General features: G+C 35.3%; 3 protein-coding genes across 4 annotated transcripts; 1 reads left to right on the top strand and 2 right to left on the bottom strand.

Moving 5' to 3' along the window:
• Positions 1-41: 41 nt before the first annotated feature.
• Positions 42-1,230, bottom strand: LOC109597192 (uncharacterized). The gene is made up of 5 exons (XM_020012829.2): positions 914-1,230; positions 571-862; positions 390-515; positions 280-337; positions 42-227 (listed from the first exon to the last, which is right to left on the bottom strand). The coding sequence occupies exons 1-5, from the start codon at positions 1,078-1,080 to the stop codon at positions 217-219; spliced, it is 654 nt and encodes a 217-aa protein (XP_019868388.2). The 5' UTR covers positions 1,081-1,230; the 3' UTR covers positions 42-216.
• A 946-nt stretch (positions 1,231-2,176) lies between these two features.
• Positions 2,177-12,680, top strand: LOC109597202 (huntingtin). Its single transcript, XM_049967556.1, has 28 exons — positions 2,177-2,497; positions 2,550-2,733; positions 2,827-3,105; positions 3,160-3,304; positions 3,355-3,524; positions 3,582-3,774; positions 3,860-4,677; positions 4,734-4,889; positions 4,941-5,101; positions 5,154-5,421; positions 5,478-5,697; positions 5,751-6,415; positions 6,465-6,710; positions 6,764-6,924; positions 7,136-8,016; positions 8,074-8,290; positions 8,368-8,440; positions 8,492-8,668; positions 8,720-8,973; positions 9,025-9,424; positions 9,477-10,231; positions 10,293-10,544; positions 10,599-11,112; positions 11,161-11,375; positions 11,433-11,604; positions 11,654-11,801; positions 11,858-12,120; positions 12,175-12,680. Exons 1-28 carry the CDS (start codon positions 2,418-2,420, stop codon positions 12,520-12,522), a joined length of 8,415 nt encoding a protein of 2,804 aa, XP_049823513.1. The 5' UTR covers positions 2,177-2,417; the 3' UTR covers positions 12,523-12,680.
• Positions 12,681-12,891: 211 nt separating this feature from the next.
• Positions 12,892-22,435, bottom strand: LOC109597198 (chromodomain-helicase-DNA-binding protein Mi-2 homolog). Of its 2 annotated transcripts, none has more exons than XM_020012838.2 (15): positions 22,189-22,435; positions 21,649-21,731; positions 19,799-19,924; positions 19,603-19,738; positions 19,087-19,547; positions 18,794-19,030; positions 18,591-18,738; positions 18,302-18,528; positions 17,789-18,247; positions 17,640-17,731; positions 14,434-17,476; positions 14,057-14,377; positions 13,645-14,005; positions 13,394-13,534; positions 12,892-13,338 (listed from the first exon to the last, which is right to left on the bottom strand). In XM_020012838.2, the coding sequence occupies exons 1-14, from the start codon at positions 22,223-22,225 to the stop codon at positions 13,398-13,400; spliced, it is 5,868 nt and encodes a 1,955-aa protein (XP_019868397.1). In that variant the 5' UTR covers positions 22,226-22,435; the 3' UTR covers positions 12,892-13,338; positions 13,394-13,397. The 2 variants fall into 2 exon arrangements, with proteins under 2 accessions (XP_019868397.1, XP_019868396.1); XM_020012837.2 differs by having other exon boundaries at positions 13,639-14,005; positions 22,189-22,434.
• Positions 22,436-22,681: the final 246 nt, after the last annotated feature.

Below are 22,681 nucleotides of genomic sequence, written 5' to 3'. Positions count from 1 at the left end.
CTCATAATTATTGGAATAAATTTTTTAAAATTTGAAAATGTAATATTTAATAGTCTGTAATTATAATTCAACTCCATTTATATGTAAAAAATAATTTTGAATGTATTCTGACTTTTTTTAAGCAATTAATCCATACAAAGTAATATCATTTTAAGATTACCTTAAAACTAATATCCATTACAATTTCATCAAGCAACAGTGATGAATAGTCTGAAGCTATTCATGCCCTGGAAAACTGACAATGAATCAAACTAATTTTACAATCGAACTAATAAATACCGAAAAGTCCTAAGAAGAGTTTCGAGGCGAATAATGTAGACACAATGCCACACATTGCCTGAAAAATATGTGGTATATAAAATATTTAATTAGGTTTCTTTTGACTGTACCATCGTATAATAATCCTTCTTAGCTAGAAAATATATTAGCCAAAAAATTTCAGTAATAGCTTTTAAAAGGTTTCCTATGATTTTTATGCGACTATCGCTTGACTGCATGCCCTTTAATGCCTTGATCTGTAATGTATTTATAAGGAAAAATATGTTCGTAATAAATTAAAAGATATCATACAAGTTTCGGCAATTCTGCAGTAGCCCGTACACATGCCAAAGTGAGTAACCCTATACTGTATGATGTATTCACATCTTCACTTGACCAAGACTGCGACATATATAAGGTACCACCAATCAAAGATCCTACTAATAGAGATGTTATGGCTAAATTTGTCAGACTGACTTTCTTGGATTCCAAGCCTATTAAAGAAATCACCACGGATATGCCATACAGAGCGATTCCTACAACACCCGCAAGCCATATATAAGAGTCAGCGATAAGGTAAGAATACATAAATAGCGCTGAAGAACTAGAAAAAAATATATATTAATAAAAAGCAATATTTTAAATAATCACCTACAATCCTAGAGAATGTATATAAGTATCAATGTTCACGTTTTCCCTATCTTCAGATTTGAAGGCCATAACAGCAATTATAGTGAAGTAAATAGTTACAAAGATGTCAAATGCACACGCCATTTGACCCAAAATTTCAGGATCATCCAGTGCGTCTTGTAAAGATTCCATCTTCAGTTTAATTATTTATGCATCCCCAAATAACAATTGGTGGTCCTTATTTGGTCGTGAAATTTTGTTCCTTACTATTGAAACATTTTTAATCCTATGTCGGTTTTCTTACATTCTTTACATGTTTTTTTTTAACTTATTATACTGAGAATTTTTATGTACTGAATTTAATAATCAAAATATGACAACGTATGTTGTCAGATATATTTGAATAAATTTTTCGAAAATTACTTTACAGATAATATGAACAATTTCTTTAATATATTTTACATAACAATGATATATTATCGCTATATAAATTATAATAAGTTTTGTTAACAACAAATTTATGTACAGAAAATTTATAATTTATTTATCTAAACAAATACTAATTTACTTACAATTAGTACCTTTATTGTTTAAGATTTGTTAAAATAGAATGAAATATTTTAAAGGAAAAATTCCATTTCGGTTAAAAATATTCACTATGAAGATGTAATTACGTAAACGTCATCATCGATCAATGACACACATGGGGTGAGTCGTCTCTGAGCTTCGTTATAAAATCAGTGTGTTATCGATCCGCGTATCGATCGGTCGGTTCGGGGGTTGGAGCAAGTTCGTTCCCCTAAATTAACTCAGTAGTGCGATTCGGTTTAGTGCAGTTCGTTTTCATGGTCGGTTAATTAGTGTTGTGTTTAGTGCCACATTTCCTTTTACTATAAATCAATTGTTACTTAAACTTGAATCAATGTTGAAATATTTTATTATCATTTAGCAATTAAAATAAAAAAAATAAATTTTTAAATTTTTATTTACTAAAACAATTTTAAAATAGTTATATAATAACATTTATCTATATTAATTAATACAAATTTCTGTTTAATGTTTAAATATTAATTAATTTTTGATTTTTATTGAAATTACTTATATCTTATAAATAATATCAATAATTTCTTTATGAGTTTGTGCAAGTGAATGAGTTATAAATAAAATCATGGTCCACCATAGAAGGCAGATACGTACATTATTTTTAATACGCCCCTGTAAATATTTTAAATTTAGAAAAATAAATAATACGGCTCTGTTGCTTTAATAAGATAAAAACGTTTCAACTTTCTTTAACTAATTAATTAGAACGTTCCTGTATTGACAGATTTAATATTCGTACTTTGTAATTTAATTAGTAAAAAACGGAAATCATTAATAAAAATATAATTTAACCTACAAAAGTCAAAACTGACAGACGGATTGTTGTAAACAAGGATGTGTAAAAAATGAGATGAAAATAATAGATTTACAAATATAGAATGTAGATAGTTTTAAGTATATAAAATAATTAAAAATTATCTGTGAAGATGGCAACCCAAGACAAGCTACAAAAATCTTTAGAAGCACTAAAAAATATTAGTGATGCCAATCAAACTGATGGCTCAAAGTAAGAATTATTTGTCTTCTAATATTATTAATTAATATAATCCTTCTTTTAGAAAAAAGGATAAAGTGTATCATTGTCACATTCTCACCGAAGCAATTTCTAATCCATCAATAAAAACAGCTCCCAATTTTCAATATCTTCTTAGTTTAACGATTGAAGCTTTACTAAAATTATGTGATGATCCAGAATCTGATATTCGAATGACCAGTGAAGAATGTCTAAATAAAATAATAAGGGTAAGCACAATTTTTATAAACTTTATGTTAGTTACCATTGTGATACAAATTAGTAAAACTAATCAATGTGCATGAAATAAAATTTATGGTTAGGCATCAAGTAATGGAAGTATATGGAAAATTCAAATTGAATTGCACAAAGAAATAAAAAGAAATGGACCAGCAAGATCCCTTAGGGCTTCTCTATGGAGGTTTGCTCAACTGGCTCATTTAATCAGACCACTAAAAGGAAAAGCATATGTAGACAATTTGTTTCCAAATTTGTGCAAAGTTATAGAAAGACCTGAAGAACAAATTCATGAAACTCTAGCAAACAGTATATCGAAGATTATGAAAAACCTTGGTTCATTTGCTTCTGACAATGAAATTAAGGTATAAAACAACAAAACATTTGTGCAGTGTTATATGTGATAAGTTGTGTTTTAGAGTCTTTTAGTAGCATTTCTTGCCAATATAACACATCCACAATCAGCAGTAATAAGAAGGGCAACTGCTAATTCCATTTTACATGTGTGTTTGAATTGTAGAAAACCATTCAAATTTGTCACCTACTGCTTAAATAATATTTTAGGTAAACACACACATATATAATTAACATAGTTACTAAGAATCATGTTTTAGATCTTTTGATTCCAGTAAATGAGAATGTTAGTACTACCACAATATTAGGTGTACTTAATAGTTTAAAAGTGCTCCTACCACATTTTAATAGTGAAAATATTTCAAATGACTATAATGGTCTTCAAACCAAAGAGAAAGATTTAGTTAGCTGTACTGAAAAGCAATTAATGGTATGTAATTTGTTTTAAATTGTGATTAAATTAATATGTATTTTAAATAATTTTTAGATATATGAATTATGTCTGTACTATTTGCCCAATAAAGACCACAACATTGTCAATGCTTCACTAGAAACATTAAATGTTTTACTTCAAAACTGTAATGCAGAAGTTAAGGAAGTGCTGTTATCAAAAAATGGGCCAATTAAAAATCGTATTTATTCTTTACAAGCTTCTTCAATGATGAAACTAAGATCTCCAAGTAAGTGAATTAATTAAATTAAATTTATTGCTACTAATTCTAGCACATTGAATTATTTCCTTATATTCTACAATTTTAATTATAGGTCAATTGAGTGTAGCTACAAACATAACATCAGGAGAAGAGAATGTGTTTGGAGAATCTGAGCTGACAGACACAATGCAATCTGATATTGAAAGATGGATAGATGAATCTAAATTATCAGTCATGAATATAACATATGCAAAAACTAAAGAATCAGTTGAAAAAAGCATGTCATTAGATACAACTAGTAATTTAAGAAGTTCTGACTCTGTAGATGACATAGATTTAGGAAGTTTAAGTAAACTAGGTGACAGTTATTCAGGAACATTGAAGAGCCAAAGTATTTGCGACAATCTGGATAGACTGACGATTAGCGAGAACTCTTCGGAGAAAAGTTCCTGTACAGACGAAAAATTATTAAACACAGACACTGAGGTTTCAAAAATTGACATTGGGGAATATCTGGATAAAAACGAAAGCATTTTATATTGTTCCAAATTGATAGCCAAGTCTTTTTTATTGAGTGGGTCACCTGGACAATTACTGTCAGATAAAACAGCAAGGGTTTCAGTGAAGTCCCTTGCTTTAACATGTCTAGCTTCCATTGTCAAGCTTTATCCAAACGTTCTGTTGCAATACTTGGACAAAAATGGTAAAATTTCTAATGTGGTTGGTCCTCAAGATATGTCTGATTTATTGTTGTATGCTGACCATTCTGATCCACAATTGAGGGGGGTTGTCAGGATGATAATTGGGAATTTTATTAAAGCAGTATTTATTGAAAACAACGGGAATTATGGGGGATGGATCACTAGTAATTCTTGTGTGGAGAATCGAGCTCCTTTCCAGATAGACAAACTCATACAAATAATTGTAAAGGTAATAATTGTAATTAATAGTTTAGAACTTTATTGTAAAAATAGGTCTTTTATAAGGGTTTAGAAGACGAGTCGGCAAATTGCACTAGACAAACACTGACATCTTTAAATGTAGTGCTTGAAGGAATAATTGAATCTAGGGAATGTAAAAGTGTAATTCCAATATTGAGGGTTTTGCCAATACTCTCAAAAAATCCATATTGGCTAGTAAAGGTAAAAACGGTGATGAACTTGGATTATTCTTTTATTTCATAATATATTTAGGTGGGTCTCTGTGAATTGGTATCAAACCTACCTTATGTCACAATACATCATGTGTTGGGCGATGGAACATTTCAAAGTAAGGTTGTTTACAATATATTAATTGAAATGTTGGAGGATAATGATCAGCGAGTTCGGACAGCAGTCGCCAACTGCGTCGTGGAGTAATTATAATTAAAAATATTTTTTATTTAAATTTTAATATTATTTTTTTAGTATAATACCACATTTATATGATGAACACTTTCAAACTGAAGAATCAACGACGATCACCAAAGCTATTCTTTATAGGAACGTTTATTTAACTAATCTGAAATTTATAGAAAACGATAAAAATCTAAATAGAAAGCATTTTATTGAAAATATGCCGTTTCCCTTCAAACAAGTTTCAGAAAAAGGCTGTGATAGAATAGAATTTGCTTTGTCCAATATAGTAAATAAATTATACAAGTTAATTTTAACTTCCACATCCAAATATTTAATTGTAAGTGTATTTTCTTCTATGATGATAGATGCGTAGTTCAACTAATTATTTTGTAGCATGGTTGTATAGAAACGTTATGTCTTTTATCAATTAAATATCCTAGTACCGTATATACGAAAGCCTGGGTCGTACCGAAATCCGTTGACGTCTCTGGGGAGCAAAAAGTACTTCCGGACTTGCTTAATTTATGTAACGGCTTTCTTCAAAGCTCGACCACTGTTTACGACCTTATGTGTCATTTAAACTTACTGGAATTAACGTCCAATCTTTTAGCCGGTAAAATGGGAACAATTTATTAATGAGTAAAAATAATTAGTGCTTTATTACAGGACAATCAGCTATTTTCTTAAGACCAATACCTGATCCGGAATCGACGACCCGCCTGTGGGACATGTTTGAAAATACGAATTTCTCCGACACTTGCGAAATATTTTTCTCCCACATCATTAAATTGCTTAACATTTTTCATCACGTAATAAACGACCTCGTACCCGCTATGTCGCAGTCAAAACCAGTCCTGCCTAGTCTCCCTTCCGCCAGCAATTTGTCGCCCATAAAACGAAGGAAGAGTGACCTGGACAAGAAAATGCTAATAAACACCGCAAAGAGCAACGAGAAAGAAGAAAAAGCGGAGAAGAGTACTAAGCTATGTTCCATAGCTTCGTTCGCACATCTGCCCCATTATCTGAAAATATACGAGGTCTTAAAAAGTGCCTACTCAAATTATAAAGTGTCGTTGGATTCTGATACTTGCGAACGATTTTTGGAAATAATGCGTAAAATCTTAAATAGCTTGTCCATTTTGATGGAAATTGGGAGTTTGACGGAATTTGGGAGAATTGCAGACGAACTGTTGACGTATCTACGCTCCACATTTTCACTGGATCCCACATCCACTGTGGCGAACGTTCAACAAATGCTTAAGTGTTTATTTGCTACTAACCTGACGGCCAACATTACGGAAATCTTAAATACCAAAAAGAAAGATGATGAGGTAATATTCTTAGTTGTAATTTGTTATTTATTAATTGTTAGTTGTACAGGAATCTGAAGAGGATGAAGGAGTTGGCTTCTATTATCATTTAGCACACAAACCGTATAACGAACTGTCGTCGTGTATTAACTCTTTAAATACAATGAATAAAATAGAGTGCGACACCGACAATACTTTAATGGGGTACTTGCACAGAAAAGACGTTAAACAATCGTGCACGTTTTCCAGGAGCAACGATAAAATTTTAGCCAATTACATTAGAATCTTCGAGCCTATGGTCATTAAATCCTTGAAGGTACCCAGTAAACTTATCACCATGAATTCGTTATTAATTCATTATAATTTTAGCAATACACAGTTACCAGTGATGTTAAACTACAGTGTCAAGTTCTACAGTTATTGAGCCAATTAGTGCAACTGAGAGTCAATTACTGTTTGCTCGATTCCGAACAGGTTTTTATAGGATTCGTTTTAAAACAATTTGAGTACATTGAGGAAGGACAAATTCCGTAAGTTTCCTCCAACAACTATTTCAATTTATGTGTTACTATAGAAATAGATACGAAGTTAAATCTGGTTTCTTTCTCAAGCCAAATTTCCACTTCCCATAAATGTATAAATTATTGTTTATAGGGGAAGTTAAAGAAAAATATGTTGTTTGAAAATTTTATTGTATCAATGTGGTTGAAGAAGAAAGTAGCAAGGTGTGTTATGTTGCAGTTTGCCAGAAGAACTGATTCCAAAGATCTTCCAATTTTTGGTCCAACTGTCTTACAGCAAACAACACTCCAAATGTATTATTGGTGTGCCAAAGATAATCCAGCTGTGTGATGGCCTCTTGGCCAGCGGCCAGCCGCCACTTACGCACTGCATACCTGCATTACATCCAATTGTTGAAGACATATTCCTGACCAGAAACAAATCCAACACAAGCGACATGAAAGAATTGGAAACGACACGAGAAGTGGTGCTTGCGATACTGCTGAAACTAGCCGAGTACCATGAGGTTATAGATTTGTTGGTTTTGATTTTGGAAGACAGTAAATTTTGTGCCGACGATCCGGAGAAGTGGCAGAGATGGTCGGAACAGATAGTGAACGCCGTGCTTCCTATGTTAAAGCAGAACAAACTGAGGTTGGATAATTCAAAGGCGTTTAATTCGATGAGGAAGTTCGTCTTTGCAGTAAATCCTAACGCGTTAAAACCAGTAGATAGTTTTATTGTGATGCTGTTCCAAGAACCCCCACTGGGTGATAATGACTTGTACTATCGTTGGTTGTCAAAGATCATTATTTTGTTGTTGGTCCTTTCAACTTTGAAAGAAGACCAGTTAATTTCTAAGATATCACGACTTAAAGGTGACTTCTCACCGAGTAGTATTTTCGAGAAAGTTGTCATGGTTGCTGATCCATTAAACGTTACCAATTGCTCAGATATTTTTGAACATTTGGCTCCTGAAGTTATATTCATTCGGTTCATTTTTCGTGTCATTGAGATAACTTCAGAAGAATGCTTGGCACTTGTAAAGAATCAGGGAAAGTCCTTTCTTGTGGAACAGTTCTCTACTTTTTTGATGTATTGTCTTCATATATTCCAATCTGGTGAGCTATATATTTAGATAATTCAAATCTGTTACTCTATTTTTTATTGTTATTTAGGAACTCACTGTAAAATAACGAATGTGGCCTTAAAAATAATCAACCAAAATATTCCATTTGAAGGAGAAACGAATCAATTGGAAAAAATTAATCGAACGTTTTTGAAGATTTCGATGTTTTATCCCACTTTAACGTTTCAGTGGTGTTACCTTCTGACTCTATGGAACTACAAGAATACGACGTTTTGGTCCAAGGTTATGGGTACTGAAGAAAGGACGTAAGTACTTTAACTATAAAGTTACAATGTTTTATACTGCTTAATAATTATTGACCTGAATACTCAATCTATTTCAGCGAATTCAAAAATATTTGCATAAACCTGGAAATAGCCAAAACTGGTGCTGTGATTGTATTTTGTGATTATTTGGTAAGTTAAAGATGAACCCCTTAATTAAAATATTAATAAGAAACCTTTTAGATTGAAAATCAATCAGACACTAGTCAACTGAATTGTGTATTAAATAACGTTCAACTACTCGTGAAGTTATATAAGGAAAGTCCAGTTTCTGAATTTATAACCTCCCTTCATAGAAAAGCTCTAACGAGTGAATTGTTAATTGAGGCATTGGCGAAACTGTGCCATGAAATTGATGATGTAAGTAATATAATATATAAAATTTCATATGTAACAATATAAATTTTGTAGCCTTTGTACACTCATACTCTGTTAAAGTGTATAAAAAGTGTCCATCCGTCACAAGATGGAAAAGTGTTACATTTGTTAATAACGAGGTTATTAAAAAACCAGGACGTTATTATTTCTAGAAATGTGGTCTATCTAGCCAGTCGTAAAGTCGACGTCTTATTAACTTTGGGAGTTGATGAGGTCAATGCTCAGTTACCCAGAGAAAGACTGGTAGAAATTAAGAACTTTCTAATAACTAAAAGCTTAATCAAAAAGTGAGTACACTTGATTACCCATTGTCACCTTCCTATCGATTTATTTTCTAGACATGAGGCGTTAGTAAGCTTATTAAACAAGTTGTCGTCACAATTCTACGATCTAAGTCCTATAGAATTTGATCAACGCCGAGTAGTAAATCCGGCCGATATAAAACAATTAAACGTGGACAAGAAGTGGTTTCTGACTCAAATTCAGGGTAGATACAGCGAATCGAGACTTGGCATGGAGACGGCTGAATTGCTGAATAAACTAGAATATTCCGAGGTGCTCAGCTTTATGTCCAGTGCCGATTTCAATAAAATGTGCATAAAAGATTGCATCCTCCTCAGTCTCAGAGATTTCAACATTAAAAAATTGTCGCAAGAGCCGGATTTACTTAAAGCCAGCACTGACTGCTTACTGAAAGATATTACCGGTATTATTAGTCGATTACCTAAGCCACATCATGTAAGTTTGTCACCACAGTTGTTGTTATATAATTAGGAGTTTAATTTTTTAGGTTTATCATCCGGTGGATCGTGAGACTACGTCGTCTGAGGTGACTTATTCAAGTCAAATGACGGAGGTGTTTAAGAACAAAGATTTTTCAAAACAGCTACATTCCATTACTCCTTCTGTGTCATTTTATATTGCGTCAGTATTAAAGTTTCCTAAGTTAACAATACCTAACAATTCTTACGAAGACATCCTTAAATTTGCGGTAATTTCCCTTGAATCTATTAACTTTTTACTTAGCACCCAAAGGAACAGTTTGAATATCAATGTTATACACTCATCCCTCCAATGTGCAATGCTGATTTTTAAAGAAAACCATTTAAGTGGAATTTTGGGGCTGGAAAGTCAGATTACATGGTTAAGTTCCGCCGTTAATAGCGTCTACAAGCTGGTAACTTTCTTGTTGATTAATAAAGAGCCTTTACCATCGATGCCAAAATTCAGTCTGAAGTTGTCTCTGGAAAACATGGAGTCTTGTGCGGCCGGCCATGCTTGTTATCAATTGTATATCTTGGTCAGTTGGTTGGATAAAATAAAGAAGAACAATGTTGATATTCCCAAATTTTTATTGGACGACATTAAAAATATTATAGTGTCTTTATCAAGGATGCCAGTGGTGAACTCTTATGTATTAATACCCACGAGGGTGTGGAAAACGGGTTGGGAACCCACAATGTTTGGCACCTTTAACACTCAGGTGCCTCCTCTACCTATAGAACTATTACAAGAAATAGACATACTTGAGGAATACATTTTCAGGTAATTCATTATTAAAAATTAAGAGAAATTGTCTTAATTGGATTTTCATAATTAATTTCAGGATAACGCTGTTAGGTTGGACTTCTCGTCAACAATTTGAGGAAACTTGGATGTGCCTGTTAAGCGTTTGTAACCCAATGGACAACTGCGAACCAGACGAAGTAAATGACATTGTACATGGTACTAGTTTGGCCATTAAAGCCATAACCGCTCTTTTGTTAAAAAGCTTATATTTTCCAAATCCGGCCAACGCCTTAAATTCAGAATTGATGCATGTTTCACGAAACAGTTTGATATCTGATGAAAGCACAAGGTTTTATTTATAACATATTTATAATAATTTTATTGTTGACGCATCACATTCCAGTGTCAAGAAGTTGAAAAAAATCCACAATAGCATGCAACAAAAATTTTACGAAAGCACCAACGTTTATGAAGGGAGACATTTAGTTAACGTTTTTGACCATAAAAATTTTGAAAAATTGACCACACGGTACGGTTATGGTCAAATGTCCATAAGGTACTTTCTTGTTGCCACCAACATCATAGAGGAGTCCAGTGAATTGGATCCGGCAACAAATGCCTACGAGTGTCGTGTCAAAATGTTGGAAGAACATTCCTTGGACTTAACTTCCTGTCTTCAATTTTTGCTAGATTATTACTCACAAATAATGAAGGCAGAGGTTCTGTCACACATAAGGGTGTTGTACGAGGCCGTGCGTTCCACCGTAATAATTTCGGATCTTTTCACTGAAAAATCTCAGTTTTCGTGGATGATGAACACGTTTTTGGAACTGTCCAAGACCCACACTAACGAGGATGAATTAATACATCAATATATCATTGTGGGACTGTGTAAATCAGCCAGTATTCTTATGCCTGTAAGTATCTAAGCAATATAAATTCACATTGTTGATGCTGTATTTTAGGACTTAGAGGTGTTTGAAACTATTAAGAAGATGTTGGTGCAGTATCTTAAAAGCCTCTTTGTTACAACTAGAGTATCTTGTCTAATGGGTATTCTGTATTTGTTGGAAGGTTTAAAAATAAATAATATAAGTATAGGAGGGATTTCAGATGAAATGCAATTAATACTACCATTAGTAGTTGAATACGTCCAAAGCAATTTAAACGCGACTAATAGGTGAGAACTGTTGAATCAATTAAAAAAATTATATTTAATTGTTTTTAATTATTTTAGTGCATTGAAAAAATCTCAAGATCACACTCTCTTGGTATGGTCCATAGCATTTTACCTCATTGAAAATATTGATGAAATGCACATGGAGACTAATTTTGTTTTGAACACATTACAAACCGCATTTTTGGTTCTAAAAGACAAAAATAGTACGATTAACAGTGCTATAGTGAAGGTACAATCACCAATTTAATTTTGAAATAATCTATAACACAAATTTTTAGGGACTGGAAAGGTTGATAATAGTGAAGAAAAGTATAATGGCCAAAATTGGGAAACAAGTCCTCAAAATAGCTTTAGATTATATGAAACAGGAAAACGACTCCAAAGCCTTTTTAGGCACTCAACTGTTAATAACATATATGTATACAGGTAGTCCTCATTAACGATTATATAAGATTATCAGGCACATAAACTTTGACTTTTAGATTGTTGGAAACACCTTGAAAATGCCAGACTAGAAAACAACCAGACGAGTCCGGATCATTTGGTCCAAACCATAGAGAAAATTTCAGCCATGTTCGAAAAAGTGAAGAAAGGCTACGACTTTGAAGTTAAAGTATTAACTTCGGTGCTTCCAGACATTTTGAACGACTTCTTCGCACCTTCCGACATACTGACAAAAGTAATAGGCGAGTTCTTGTCGCCCCAACAACCACACCCTAAATTACTAAGTAGGGTGGTATTTGAGGTGAACAATATTAGACTAGTTTGTAAGTTGTTGTATAACATTAATTATTTTAAGGTATTTGGAAGCGCCATCGAACGAGATCAGCTCTCTTTGCTTCAAGACTGGGTAGTATTTAGTTTGTCCAACTTTACGCAATCTTTCTCCATTGGATTGGCGACGTGGTGCTTGACGTGCTTCTTCATCAGCGCCAGCACAAATCAATGGTTAAGATCGGTGTTCCCCTACATTCAAACGCGGGTAGGACGTTATGAATACGAAGACAGGAAGATGTTATGCATCGCAGGATCAGATTTTTATAGGAATTTGACGAATGACAAACAAAAAGAGACGTTCATTGAGAATTTCAAAAAAGTTAAAGATAAACCAGATATGCCGTATAACGATCTATTAAAGTCCTTATAAAGTTTGTAACCTCTAAAGTTTATTAATGTTGAACACTGTAATTTTTTATCATAGCTTTGTATAATAATGTAAATAAATTTCCAAATAAATTATTATATTTTTAAGTTAAATGTAACAGATGATACTAATAGTTGTTTTAAATATACTTGTTTTTTAATCCTACGTCATTTTATTTAAACTTATGTATTATTTATTAGTATTTTAATTTTCAAAAAATGTTATGTAATTATTTATAAATAATTTTTTAAACTCTAGGATATAAAAGGTACAAATCAAAACATAAAATTTTTGATACTGTCCCATAATTACTAATTTTATTTATAAATAAACAATAAACAAAAAACAATGTCTCAGGTCAAAAATAAATAATGAGATTTTTACAAGATTTTATTGTTTTTAGGAATGCTCCAGATAAACATTACTAGTTAAAAAAATTCTACCATCACTTATATGTACTTGTATTAACAGATTTTGCTATTGCTACTTTGCTACACATTTCCATCCCATGTTCCCACCAAGCATATAAAATAAAAAATTAAACACACAGCTGATCACAATACATTAACTCAAAATGTAAAAACGAACACACAAAAAACACCATCTTTTACTTTATATGCTAAATATTAATGACAGGTGGGAACAGGGAATGTATGAATGCATTATTATAAAAATAAATAAATGCCGAATTTATCATATAACTACACTGTAGATACTTAAAAATATAATAGTAAATTAACTAGGACACCAATAGCCATTTATTTGATTCCGGCGTTTCTGAGCAAGGTTATGTGTACAATGAGTTTGATTCTGATAATTCTAAAAAGAAAAAAAACATTAGATAAATAAATACAAATCGACAATATTAACTTACACGTCTATGATGGAAAACCTGCTGGTGGTTGGCCTGGTACTGAATACTGAGGCCTGAAGTTTGCAAAGTTTGCGGCTGCCGCTGCAAATCCTGGCAGATTTCCAGCATTGAAACCAGCTGGGAACTGGCTCATTACTTGAGCTGCAAGAAAACAGCATTTAGTATTACACCAATTACTTTTCCAATTGCAAATAATTAAAAATAAGACATGACCAAACAGAAATTAAATCAAAAAATGCAATTACATTTACCAGTCGTCTGAGCGTTGCTCGAGCTGGTGGCCGCCAACCGCGACAATATGCTCCTTTCCGACATCTGCAGCCGTTGCGCCACAGGCGGGATCCTTGCCAGGGTGGCCGGCAATCGTGACACGTCCGATTTCATGTCACTGAGCAGCTCCTCGAGCTGATTGAGCACCTTGTGAAGTACCGCATTCGCAGGCTTGTTACCTGCCAGCGATTCCTTACTGAGATGCTGATGCGACTCGGCCAAACACTCAACCTCGGCGAAGCGCGCGTTCAATGACATCGCGGGATGGTTTGGATCTTGCGTGAGGTTAAGGTAGGCGGCACGACGTAGCTGTTCCTCGATTACCAGTGCCTGTTCCAACAGCTAATTCAAAAATATTAATATTGCTCCATATTCCAAAATAAGTAAACTTACTTTGAAACGCCTGGCCAGGAATTTGTTTTTAATTTCGAGGAAGTTGCCTTTGCCGACATCCATCTTGAAGGGTTCGTTGATGATGGCGAATCTTGCATCTGCTTGAATGTCTTGCCATCTACCGTAGCCGTGAGTGACGATTCCGGCCAAAAGCCAGTAGTCGTGTCTTCTGTGCCAGATTTCGTATTCACGACCAGGTGTAGCGGCCTTTTCTTCATTCAGCCACAGAGTGTGCAACTCTGTGAATCCACCATCAGCAATGTTAAACATAAACCGTTTCTTCAGTTCAGCAATGTCAACATCTGAAGGTTTCTTCTTATCCTACAAAAATAAAATTTTGTAATTTGAATTATAATAAAAAATAATGATCAACTAACCTTCTCTTTGTCTTCTTCAACAATGACAACTTCTTCTTCTCCCTCTTTCTTTACGTCAGTCTTTGCCTTTTCCTCTTCTTTTTCGCCTTCCACCTCTTTCTTGACTTCCTTTGATTCTTCTTGAACCTCTTCCTCCTTCTTTACTTCCTTATCTTCGGTTGTTTCCTCTTTGACTTCCTCCTTGACCTCAACTGCTGCTGGTTCTTTTTCATCTTCCTTTTCCTTGGGCTTATCTTCTTCGGCGGTCTCAGATTTGACTTCTACTTCGGGTTTACTCTCAGCAGATTCATCTTTCTTCTCCTCTGATGATTCTTTGTTTTCTTCTGGAGTTTTCTCCTTTTTCTTTCCGTCCTCCTCTTTGACTTCAGACTCCTTAGCTTCCTCTGTTTCCTTTTCTTTATCCGCAGGTTCAGTCTGATTTGGAGCTGGACTGGGAGCTGCACTTGTGGCGGGTGTAGCGCTGGTACTTGTGGTAGCGCTCTTAGGAGTTTCCGCTTCGGTAGTAGAAGAGCTGGGCGGTTTATTTTGTTCCATAATATTTTTCTTAATCACCTCAGGCATACTGTATTCGCCATTAATGTGTTCGAACTCTTGAACCTTCTTCCTTATTAATGACATAACTCCGATACGGGTAAGTACATGCTGCCGACTGAGGCCTTCCCTAGGAACTCCGTCAGCAAATGTTTCAGCATTATCCGCACCGGGTTCGCATAAATGGCGCATGAACAGAGATACGTATGCCTTGAAGTTCTTTTCAGATTTGCCACGGAGATCACGTACCAACCACTGGGAGTTGAAAGCATCTTGTGGCGGCATTCCATAACGCATAATAGCATTGAGGAAGGCCTTTCTCTGTCTGGCGTTGAAGCCCAGAACTTCGATGTTACCACCGACACGTGCCAAAAGTGGAGGCAAAGGTCTATCTCTCTCGTCTTTCCTTCCTTCGATCCTCCTACCGCGTCTTCGACCAAGTTCTCCACCTTCATTCTTTTCATCGAAGTCATCGTCTTCTTTGTCCTCATCCGAGCCAGCAGAAAACTCGGAATGGTAGTCGGATAAGTTCTCTTGCCAGGTAGAATCTTCCCGAGTATCTGTCGTCATTCCTCCGTCGTTATAGTTCACTTGTTTCCTGACACGCTTGCCTTTACCCAATGTTCGAGCTAAATCTTCTTGTTGCTGCTCATAGTGATGTCTAAGCAGTTTGATCCAGTAAGCTGGGTCAGTATTTTCGGCTTCTTGTTTTATGATTTCTGTATCAACTTCTTCTTCGCCTTCCCCTTCTTTGGTGACATAACTGGCAACTTTGAATGAACTCAAATATTCGTTAGACCAGTTTTCTTTTTGTTCAATACCTTCTTTGGTACGATCGAGAAGGTCCTCTATGGCTTTGTCATCGTAGTGAATAGCCTCGTCTTCTTTACCTTCATCTTCCTTGAACAATTCTTCAGTACCGAATCTGAGAATGTCGTCCAGTTCTTGTTTAGTAAAATTGGCTCCCTTTCCGCCCATTCCAGGTCGCACAACCAAATGTGTCAACATCATTTTCCGTTTCGCAACTTGCGTGACTCGTTCTTCGACACTGTTTCTCGTGACGAAACGGTAAATCATTACTTTATTGGCTTGACCGATACGGTGAGCTCTTGAAAACGCCTGAATGTCGTTGTGAGGATTCCAATCTGAATCGTAAATGATGACAGTATCAGCAGTCGCCAAATTGATACCGAGACCACCAGCTCTGGTTGACAACAAGAAAACAAATTGTTGTGCCCCAGGAGCATTGAATCTATCAATGGCCTCCTGTCTTAAGCTACCGGTGATCGCACCGTCAATTCTTTCGTATTTATAACCTTCACCTTCCAAATAATCTTCCAGAATATCCAACATTTTTGTCATCTGAGAAAAGATGAGGACTCTGTGGCCCGAATCTCGAAGCTTTTTCAACATTTTCGATAAAAGGACAAGTTTGCCTGATGCTTTGGTTAATGCTTGTGTGTCATAGTTGCCGTGAGGACCTAGAGGAGCTTCCTCAGCAGCAGCGGGGAACAAGTAAGGATGGTTACAGCACTTTTTGAGATCCATCATAATGTTCAACAAAGACACGGACTGGCCACCGCCTTTGGGATTCAAAGCTTCGAAATTCCTAGTGAGAATATATTTGTAATATTTCTTCTGCATGGGAGACAATTCGACACGAACAATGAACTCGGACTTGGATGGCATACTTTTGAGTACGTCAGCTTTCAACCGACGCAACATGTGTGGTCCGAGGAGTTCGTGCAATTTCTTAACCTGATCTTCTTTCGATATATCAGCAAATTCATTTTGGAAAGCTGACAAATCCTTGAATTTTTCTCCATTCAAGAAATTCAACAGATGGAACAATTCTTCCAAGTTGTTTTGTAATGGGGTACCAGTAAGCAGAAGTTTATAGGCGATGCTGTAACTATTTAAGAGCCTGAAAAATTTGGATTGGTTGCTCTTTAAACGATGAGCCTCATCGACCACCAATACGGCCCAGTCAATTGAGCCTAAACAAGCTATATCTATTGAGATCAATTCATAACTGGTTAGAAGAACGTTGAACTTAATGTTGTTTCCCTTTATTTTTGCAGCTTTTCCGCCTTTGTTGGCACTCTCTTCGAAACTAAGTTCGTTTTCGCGAATAACAGCCCTGTTATCTTTATCTCCAACATACGTGATTACATAAAAGTCTGGAGCCCAAGTTTCAAATTCTCTCTCCCAATTGATGATGGTAGAAAGAGGTACAGACACCAAGAAGGGTCCTTTACAATGACCCTCCTTATAGAGTGAATATAAGAAAGTAATCGTTTGAATGGTCTTGCCAAGACCCATCTCGTCAGCCAAAATTGTGTCTGTTCCGTTACCCCATGAGTAACGCAGCCAGTTTAGACCCTCCAATTGGTATTCATGTAGTTGCATACCGCATTCGTCCAAGTAGTGGGGTTGTTTTTCATATTTGCGCTTGAGATCAGTTGTGGGCTTATCGGGGGGCGGTGTGTAACGGCGAGTTTGTAATGACCCACTGAAATTGTTTATAATTAAGATTAATTCCATTGACATAAAAGAGAATTAATTCCTAATGTTATATCAACTTCTCAGTTAATATCAATCGTTTCGACGTTTTATGAAGATATACTGACATTTTTTAAATAAATTTGTTAAAAGATTTATTATATAATACTTACGAAGAGCGGTCGTCGTCGTCCACCTCCTTAGACTTGCTCTTCCTGCCTTTGCCTTTCTTTTTGCCTTGATTTAAGCAAGCTGACCTTAAATCCTATAAACAATACGTCAATAAAATTTTGTTTCCATGACATTTTGTTAAAAAACTTACTAGATAGTATTCAATGGCGCTCTTGAGTCCAGGAATTTCGTCCGACTCTTCCTCCCACGTGGCTTGGTCATAGGGCAATTCCCTCCACTTAACCAAATACAACGTCCTGCCGTCCCTCATCGTTCTGTGATTGATCACGCGATGTACGATCAACCATTCAGGTTTGATGCCGTAACGGTAGAATTTTTCTTCCATTTCTTCATCTTTCTTACCACCCATCTTCATGAGCCTAGTTACTCTTGCGTCGGTTTCTTCCAACGGCTCCTCCGGTTTCGGAGGCTCTTCCATGTCGTATTTTCTGGTATAATATCTGAACATAAGCGGATGGTGGACATCCAGCTGAATTTCGCTGATCCAACTGCAATTCCAGTATGACTTCTCATGCCATTTGATGAGGAATTCCCTATGCCGTTTAGCCTTGGGCTTCTTACCGGTGGCGGTGACCGCATTTTCATCAATCTAAAATGTCAGTGATTAAATAACAACGCTAGTTGAGGAGTTGGGGACACTTACTGGTTCATAGGTCCATCTCCAAGTAAGGATTTTCATTACTTTGCCAACCAGAGGTGGACAACTACACCTTGGACATTTCCAGTCGCCGTCCGGAATTTCAGACAGGGGTGGATTCAAGCAATGAGTGTGGTATGCGTTAGGGCACGAATCACAACACAATAATTCTCCACCGTCTTTACAAACTCGGCAGAATTCTTGATGTTCATCGTCGTCTTGTTCAGCGGGTCCTATATTTTATTTGATTATGATTAGAAAACGTTCAAACTAAAAATCATTTAAGTCTTGTTACCTTCACTTTCGCAATGGGGACAACTCCATTTCCCTTCAGGAGCCTCTTCAAGTTCGGGTTCCAAGCAAACCAAATGGTAAGCACGTGGGCAAGTATCGCAAAGAATAATTTCGCCGCCTTGCTGACACACCTCACAGTAATCTTGGTGCTATAAACAAAATTAATGAGTAAACTAATCAAATAAAAGTAAACTGTGGGACTACCTCATAGTTCTCTTCTTCCTTTGGTTTGCTACGCTTCTTTTTCTTGCTCTTATTGCCGATTTTCGTTTTGGCTTTCCGACGGGGTTGCGGAGTTTCCTCCTGGGGTTCAGTCGGTTGTGCCGGCTCTCCACTGGACGCCTTGGAACTGCTGGGCTCTTCGGCGTCCTGCAACATCTGTTCGAATTCCGCATCCGAATCTCTATCGGATCCGTTGGCACTGGCCTCGCCATCTTCATCCTATGATAAATACAATGTTAGTCTAATAAAATATCATTAGGACTCAAATTACTAACCGAACTGCCTCGTTTCCTCTTGCCCAGCTTGATCTTAAGTGTGGGCACCTTGCTTGACTTTTTGGCCGCCTTCTTTTGCCTCGAACTCCTCTTTTTCTTTTTGCCCTCATCCTCATCGTCTTCCTCGTCTTCATCCTCATAAGCTTCGGAATCGATTTTCTCCTTTTCCCTTGGTGTTCTAGTCCTTTTGGTATACTCTTCAGGTGCTGGAGTGCTTGGTTGTTCTTGACCTTCAGATTGCAGATTGGGGTTAATGTTGGAGAACTCGCGCCACTTGGCCGCCACCAACATCATAAGCTTGGACATGGGTATTTTAGGGTTTTCCTTGGCTAGCAGAGGTCGAACGTGCTGTTGGAAGAGCTTGTACGACGTGAGATTTTGGAATTCCGTCTCGGTGTACTCTATGTCGACGTCACTGAGTCCGAAGGTGGAGCAAACTTCTTCAATTGTCGGCATGCCGGCTAAATAAAAATTAACGATTTATTACTCGTGTTTGTTAATAAAAAATATACTTACATCCACCACCACCGCCGCCTGACGAGGTTTCCGGAGCCGGGGTAGAAGGAGCCGAATGTTTCGGTCCTCTAGACTTTCTACCTCTCTTGCTTCCGTAATCCGAGTCGGCAGCATCATCGTCGCCATAATCACTTTCCTAATAACAAATAATAATCGTATAATAACACCGTGGTATTAGTAATTAATGTAAACGTACGTCTCCACTGTCATTTTTTCGTTTCTTTTTCTTTTTCTTCCCCTTCTTTTCCTCGCCTCTTGCTTTCCGTTTCTTCCCCTTCTTTTTCTTACGGCCGTCTTCTGGTTCATAATCGTCATCTTCTTCCTGATAGAAGGCAAGTAATGTTTAGTTATTGTATAAATTTTATGTAAATTAGCGTCATGTATTGTTCAAGATTTTATTTCTAATCTAAATTTATTTTAAACTTAATTAATTCTCCGTTTATATATTGGGAGTAATAGAATGTGTAATGTAAGCTGAAACCCAAAATAAATATTTAAATTAGATAAAGAATTTCTATTTTAAATTATATTGTCTTCAAATGTTATTTATGAATTATTATTTTTTGTTTGACGTGCATAATAAATGATTCTAAATAATAGATTTAGTGGTGGTTATTTACAAACTGTAAAAATATTAGTTATCTACTACTACATGAGATAAAGTAATATGATAAAATAATTAAACTATTTAAAACAATTAAAAAATTATAAATAATTAAAATATTAATAATATTTAAGTGTTTAGATATCATACAACTTCATTAAAGAGAGTTGTTAACATATTCTTAAAAAAATAATATTATTTAAGATATGATTATAAATATGTTCTTATTAATGACACATCTACATTAATAAAAATGGTTTTCTGGGGTACTATGATTTAACAGTATTTAACAAAAACTAAATTAATTAATCAAACATAATGAAAAAAAAAATAATAGTAAAATTTGTGTAGGTGTAATGTAATAATATTTACCAAAAATACTCACCATCACAAAAAAATAAGAAAATATAAGAATTTAAGTAACAAAATGGCAGGTTAATTCTGTCATACTTGACACTAATTGTTAGGAAAAAAATAAAATAACTAATTAAAGCCTATTTATAGTGTTTTACTATACAGAGTTGTTTTTTGTTTTTGAAGAAAATAAAAATCAAGTGGTTTTCTAAAAATATTGAATTAAGATTTATTTACAATTAATATATTTTTATTTAATGGTACTATGATATCTACAATATTTTAAAAGGTTAAAATTGTTATTGCCTGTTCACAACTACACCACTGGATTAACTACCCTAGTAATCTGTATATACCACATTTCATAAAAAAAAATTGTGCATATTCACATTTAAGTGGAAAAATTAGAAATATATTCTTATGAATTTATTTTTTTGATCAAGTAGTCTAAATATAATACCTTATATTATCAAAAATAGCACATTTTTCAATCATATCATAAGTATGCTAATATTTTTTTTTATGAAAATTAGTATATAACAATTTTAGGGAGTGCTTAAATCAGTGGTGTAGCTTAATTTTCTATTTTGTCCATACATAAATACTTTTATGTTTTACAATTGAAAAAAGTGATATACAAATTTTATGAAAGTGCCTCAGATGAACCATACTATATATTAATATATTAACTAACAGGCTGATTATGTGATGTTATTAATATTAAATTATGTTCATAAAGCACAATTTTTTGTAATTCTGCTCTTACATTTTAAGAGCCTGTTCTTAAACTATGTTTTTATTCACCACACCTTATTTATTTAATTGATTATATTTTATTTAAAATATAATATTGATTTTAACTTGCTAATATACATTGGATTTGTATAACTATATTGATCGATTAAACAAATGTTCATATATTCCATACAAACTACTTGTTAAATTATAGAATTTCAGTAATTAATCAAGATATATTGATTTCCTTGTGCAACCCTCCATAAAAATAATCAATTAATTTCAGTTTATTTGAATATTTGTTGCGTTGAATAAATGAAGCCACAAAATGGGAATGAAAGAAATATGCTTACTCCGCCTTTTGGGGCCGCCTCGTCGGACTCCTGGTCGTTATCAATTTGATCGTTGGTGCCCTCGTCGGCGACGTCCTCCTCCCCTAAAAAGCGACATACAATAAACTCATGTGCCGGCCATGTGGACAGTGGTCAGTGTCATCGTGTCGGTATTTTGGAGGGAAAATACGAATTTTCTAACCCTGAACGACCGAATTCACTATCAACAAACAATTATATAATTTGCAATCTGCCAATCTCTTTGTTTGATGTCCTCCATTTTGTTAAGGGTCAGGATATGCCCGCGCGCTGTCACAAAAATAATGAAAACTGCCTCCCCGCACCCCGCTCCTAATATAACTGATTACCAGGTTATAATTATTCATCTTGCGCGTATTTCCGCCTCGTACACGCAAACACCACCAACACTAGACGCAACGTACCCGAAACACGGCATCTAATCACTTCGCAGCTATTAAACGGCGAATTAAAAAGTAAACACGAGTTAGGAAGCGGCTTACTCTTCAATCACCTATGCATATCCAAACAAAACAAACTTACCGGCAAAAGATTCGTCCACTTCTTCGTCGGACGCCATCCTGACACTACCGCTGGACGCTCGTGAACGATTTTTCGTCGATTTTTCACTGATTTTTATTTATTAAAACACCACTTGACACAAAAACTATGCACCGCTTTTCTTTACGGTGTAGTTGTTCTTTCCCTTACTCTCTTTTATCTCCCCACCGTCGTACAACGTCATCACTGCACATGCGCCCTGCGTTGGATTTTTAAATCGGACGGAGAGGTCCGACGCGCCTCCTTGTCGCACCCGTTGCACGTACGGCGCGGATGTTCCGTAATTTATTGTAAAATATGTATCTGAAATAAAATGTGCCTACATCTAAAATGGATCTCGATTTTCATGAAATTCGCTATTTTTGTCGGACGCCGAACCGAACACGACACTTTCGGCCGGATTTCGTGGCCAAAAAATTAATTGCGACGAGCGCATTTCGTTTTTCTGGCTTGCACTACTTACTTTGATTTCGTT

Source organism: Aethina tumida, chromosome 5 (assembly GCF_024364675.1).
Source record: "Aethina tumida isolate Nest 87 chromosome 5, icAetTumi1.1, whole genome shotgun sequence".
Taxonomy (NCBI): Eukaryota; Metazoa; Arthropoda; class Insecta; order Coleoptera; family Nitidulidae; genus Aethina; species Aethina tumida.
This window is presented reverse-complemented; position numbering and strand designations above follow the sequence as displayed.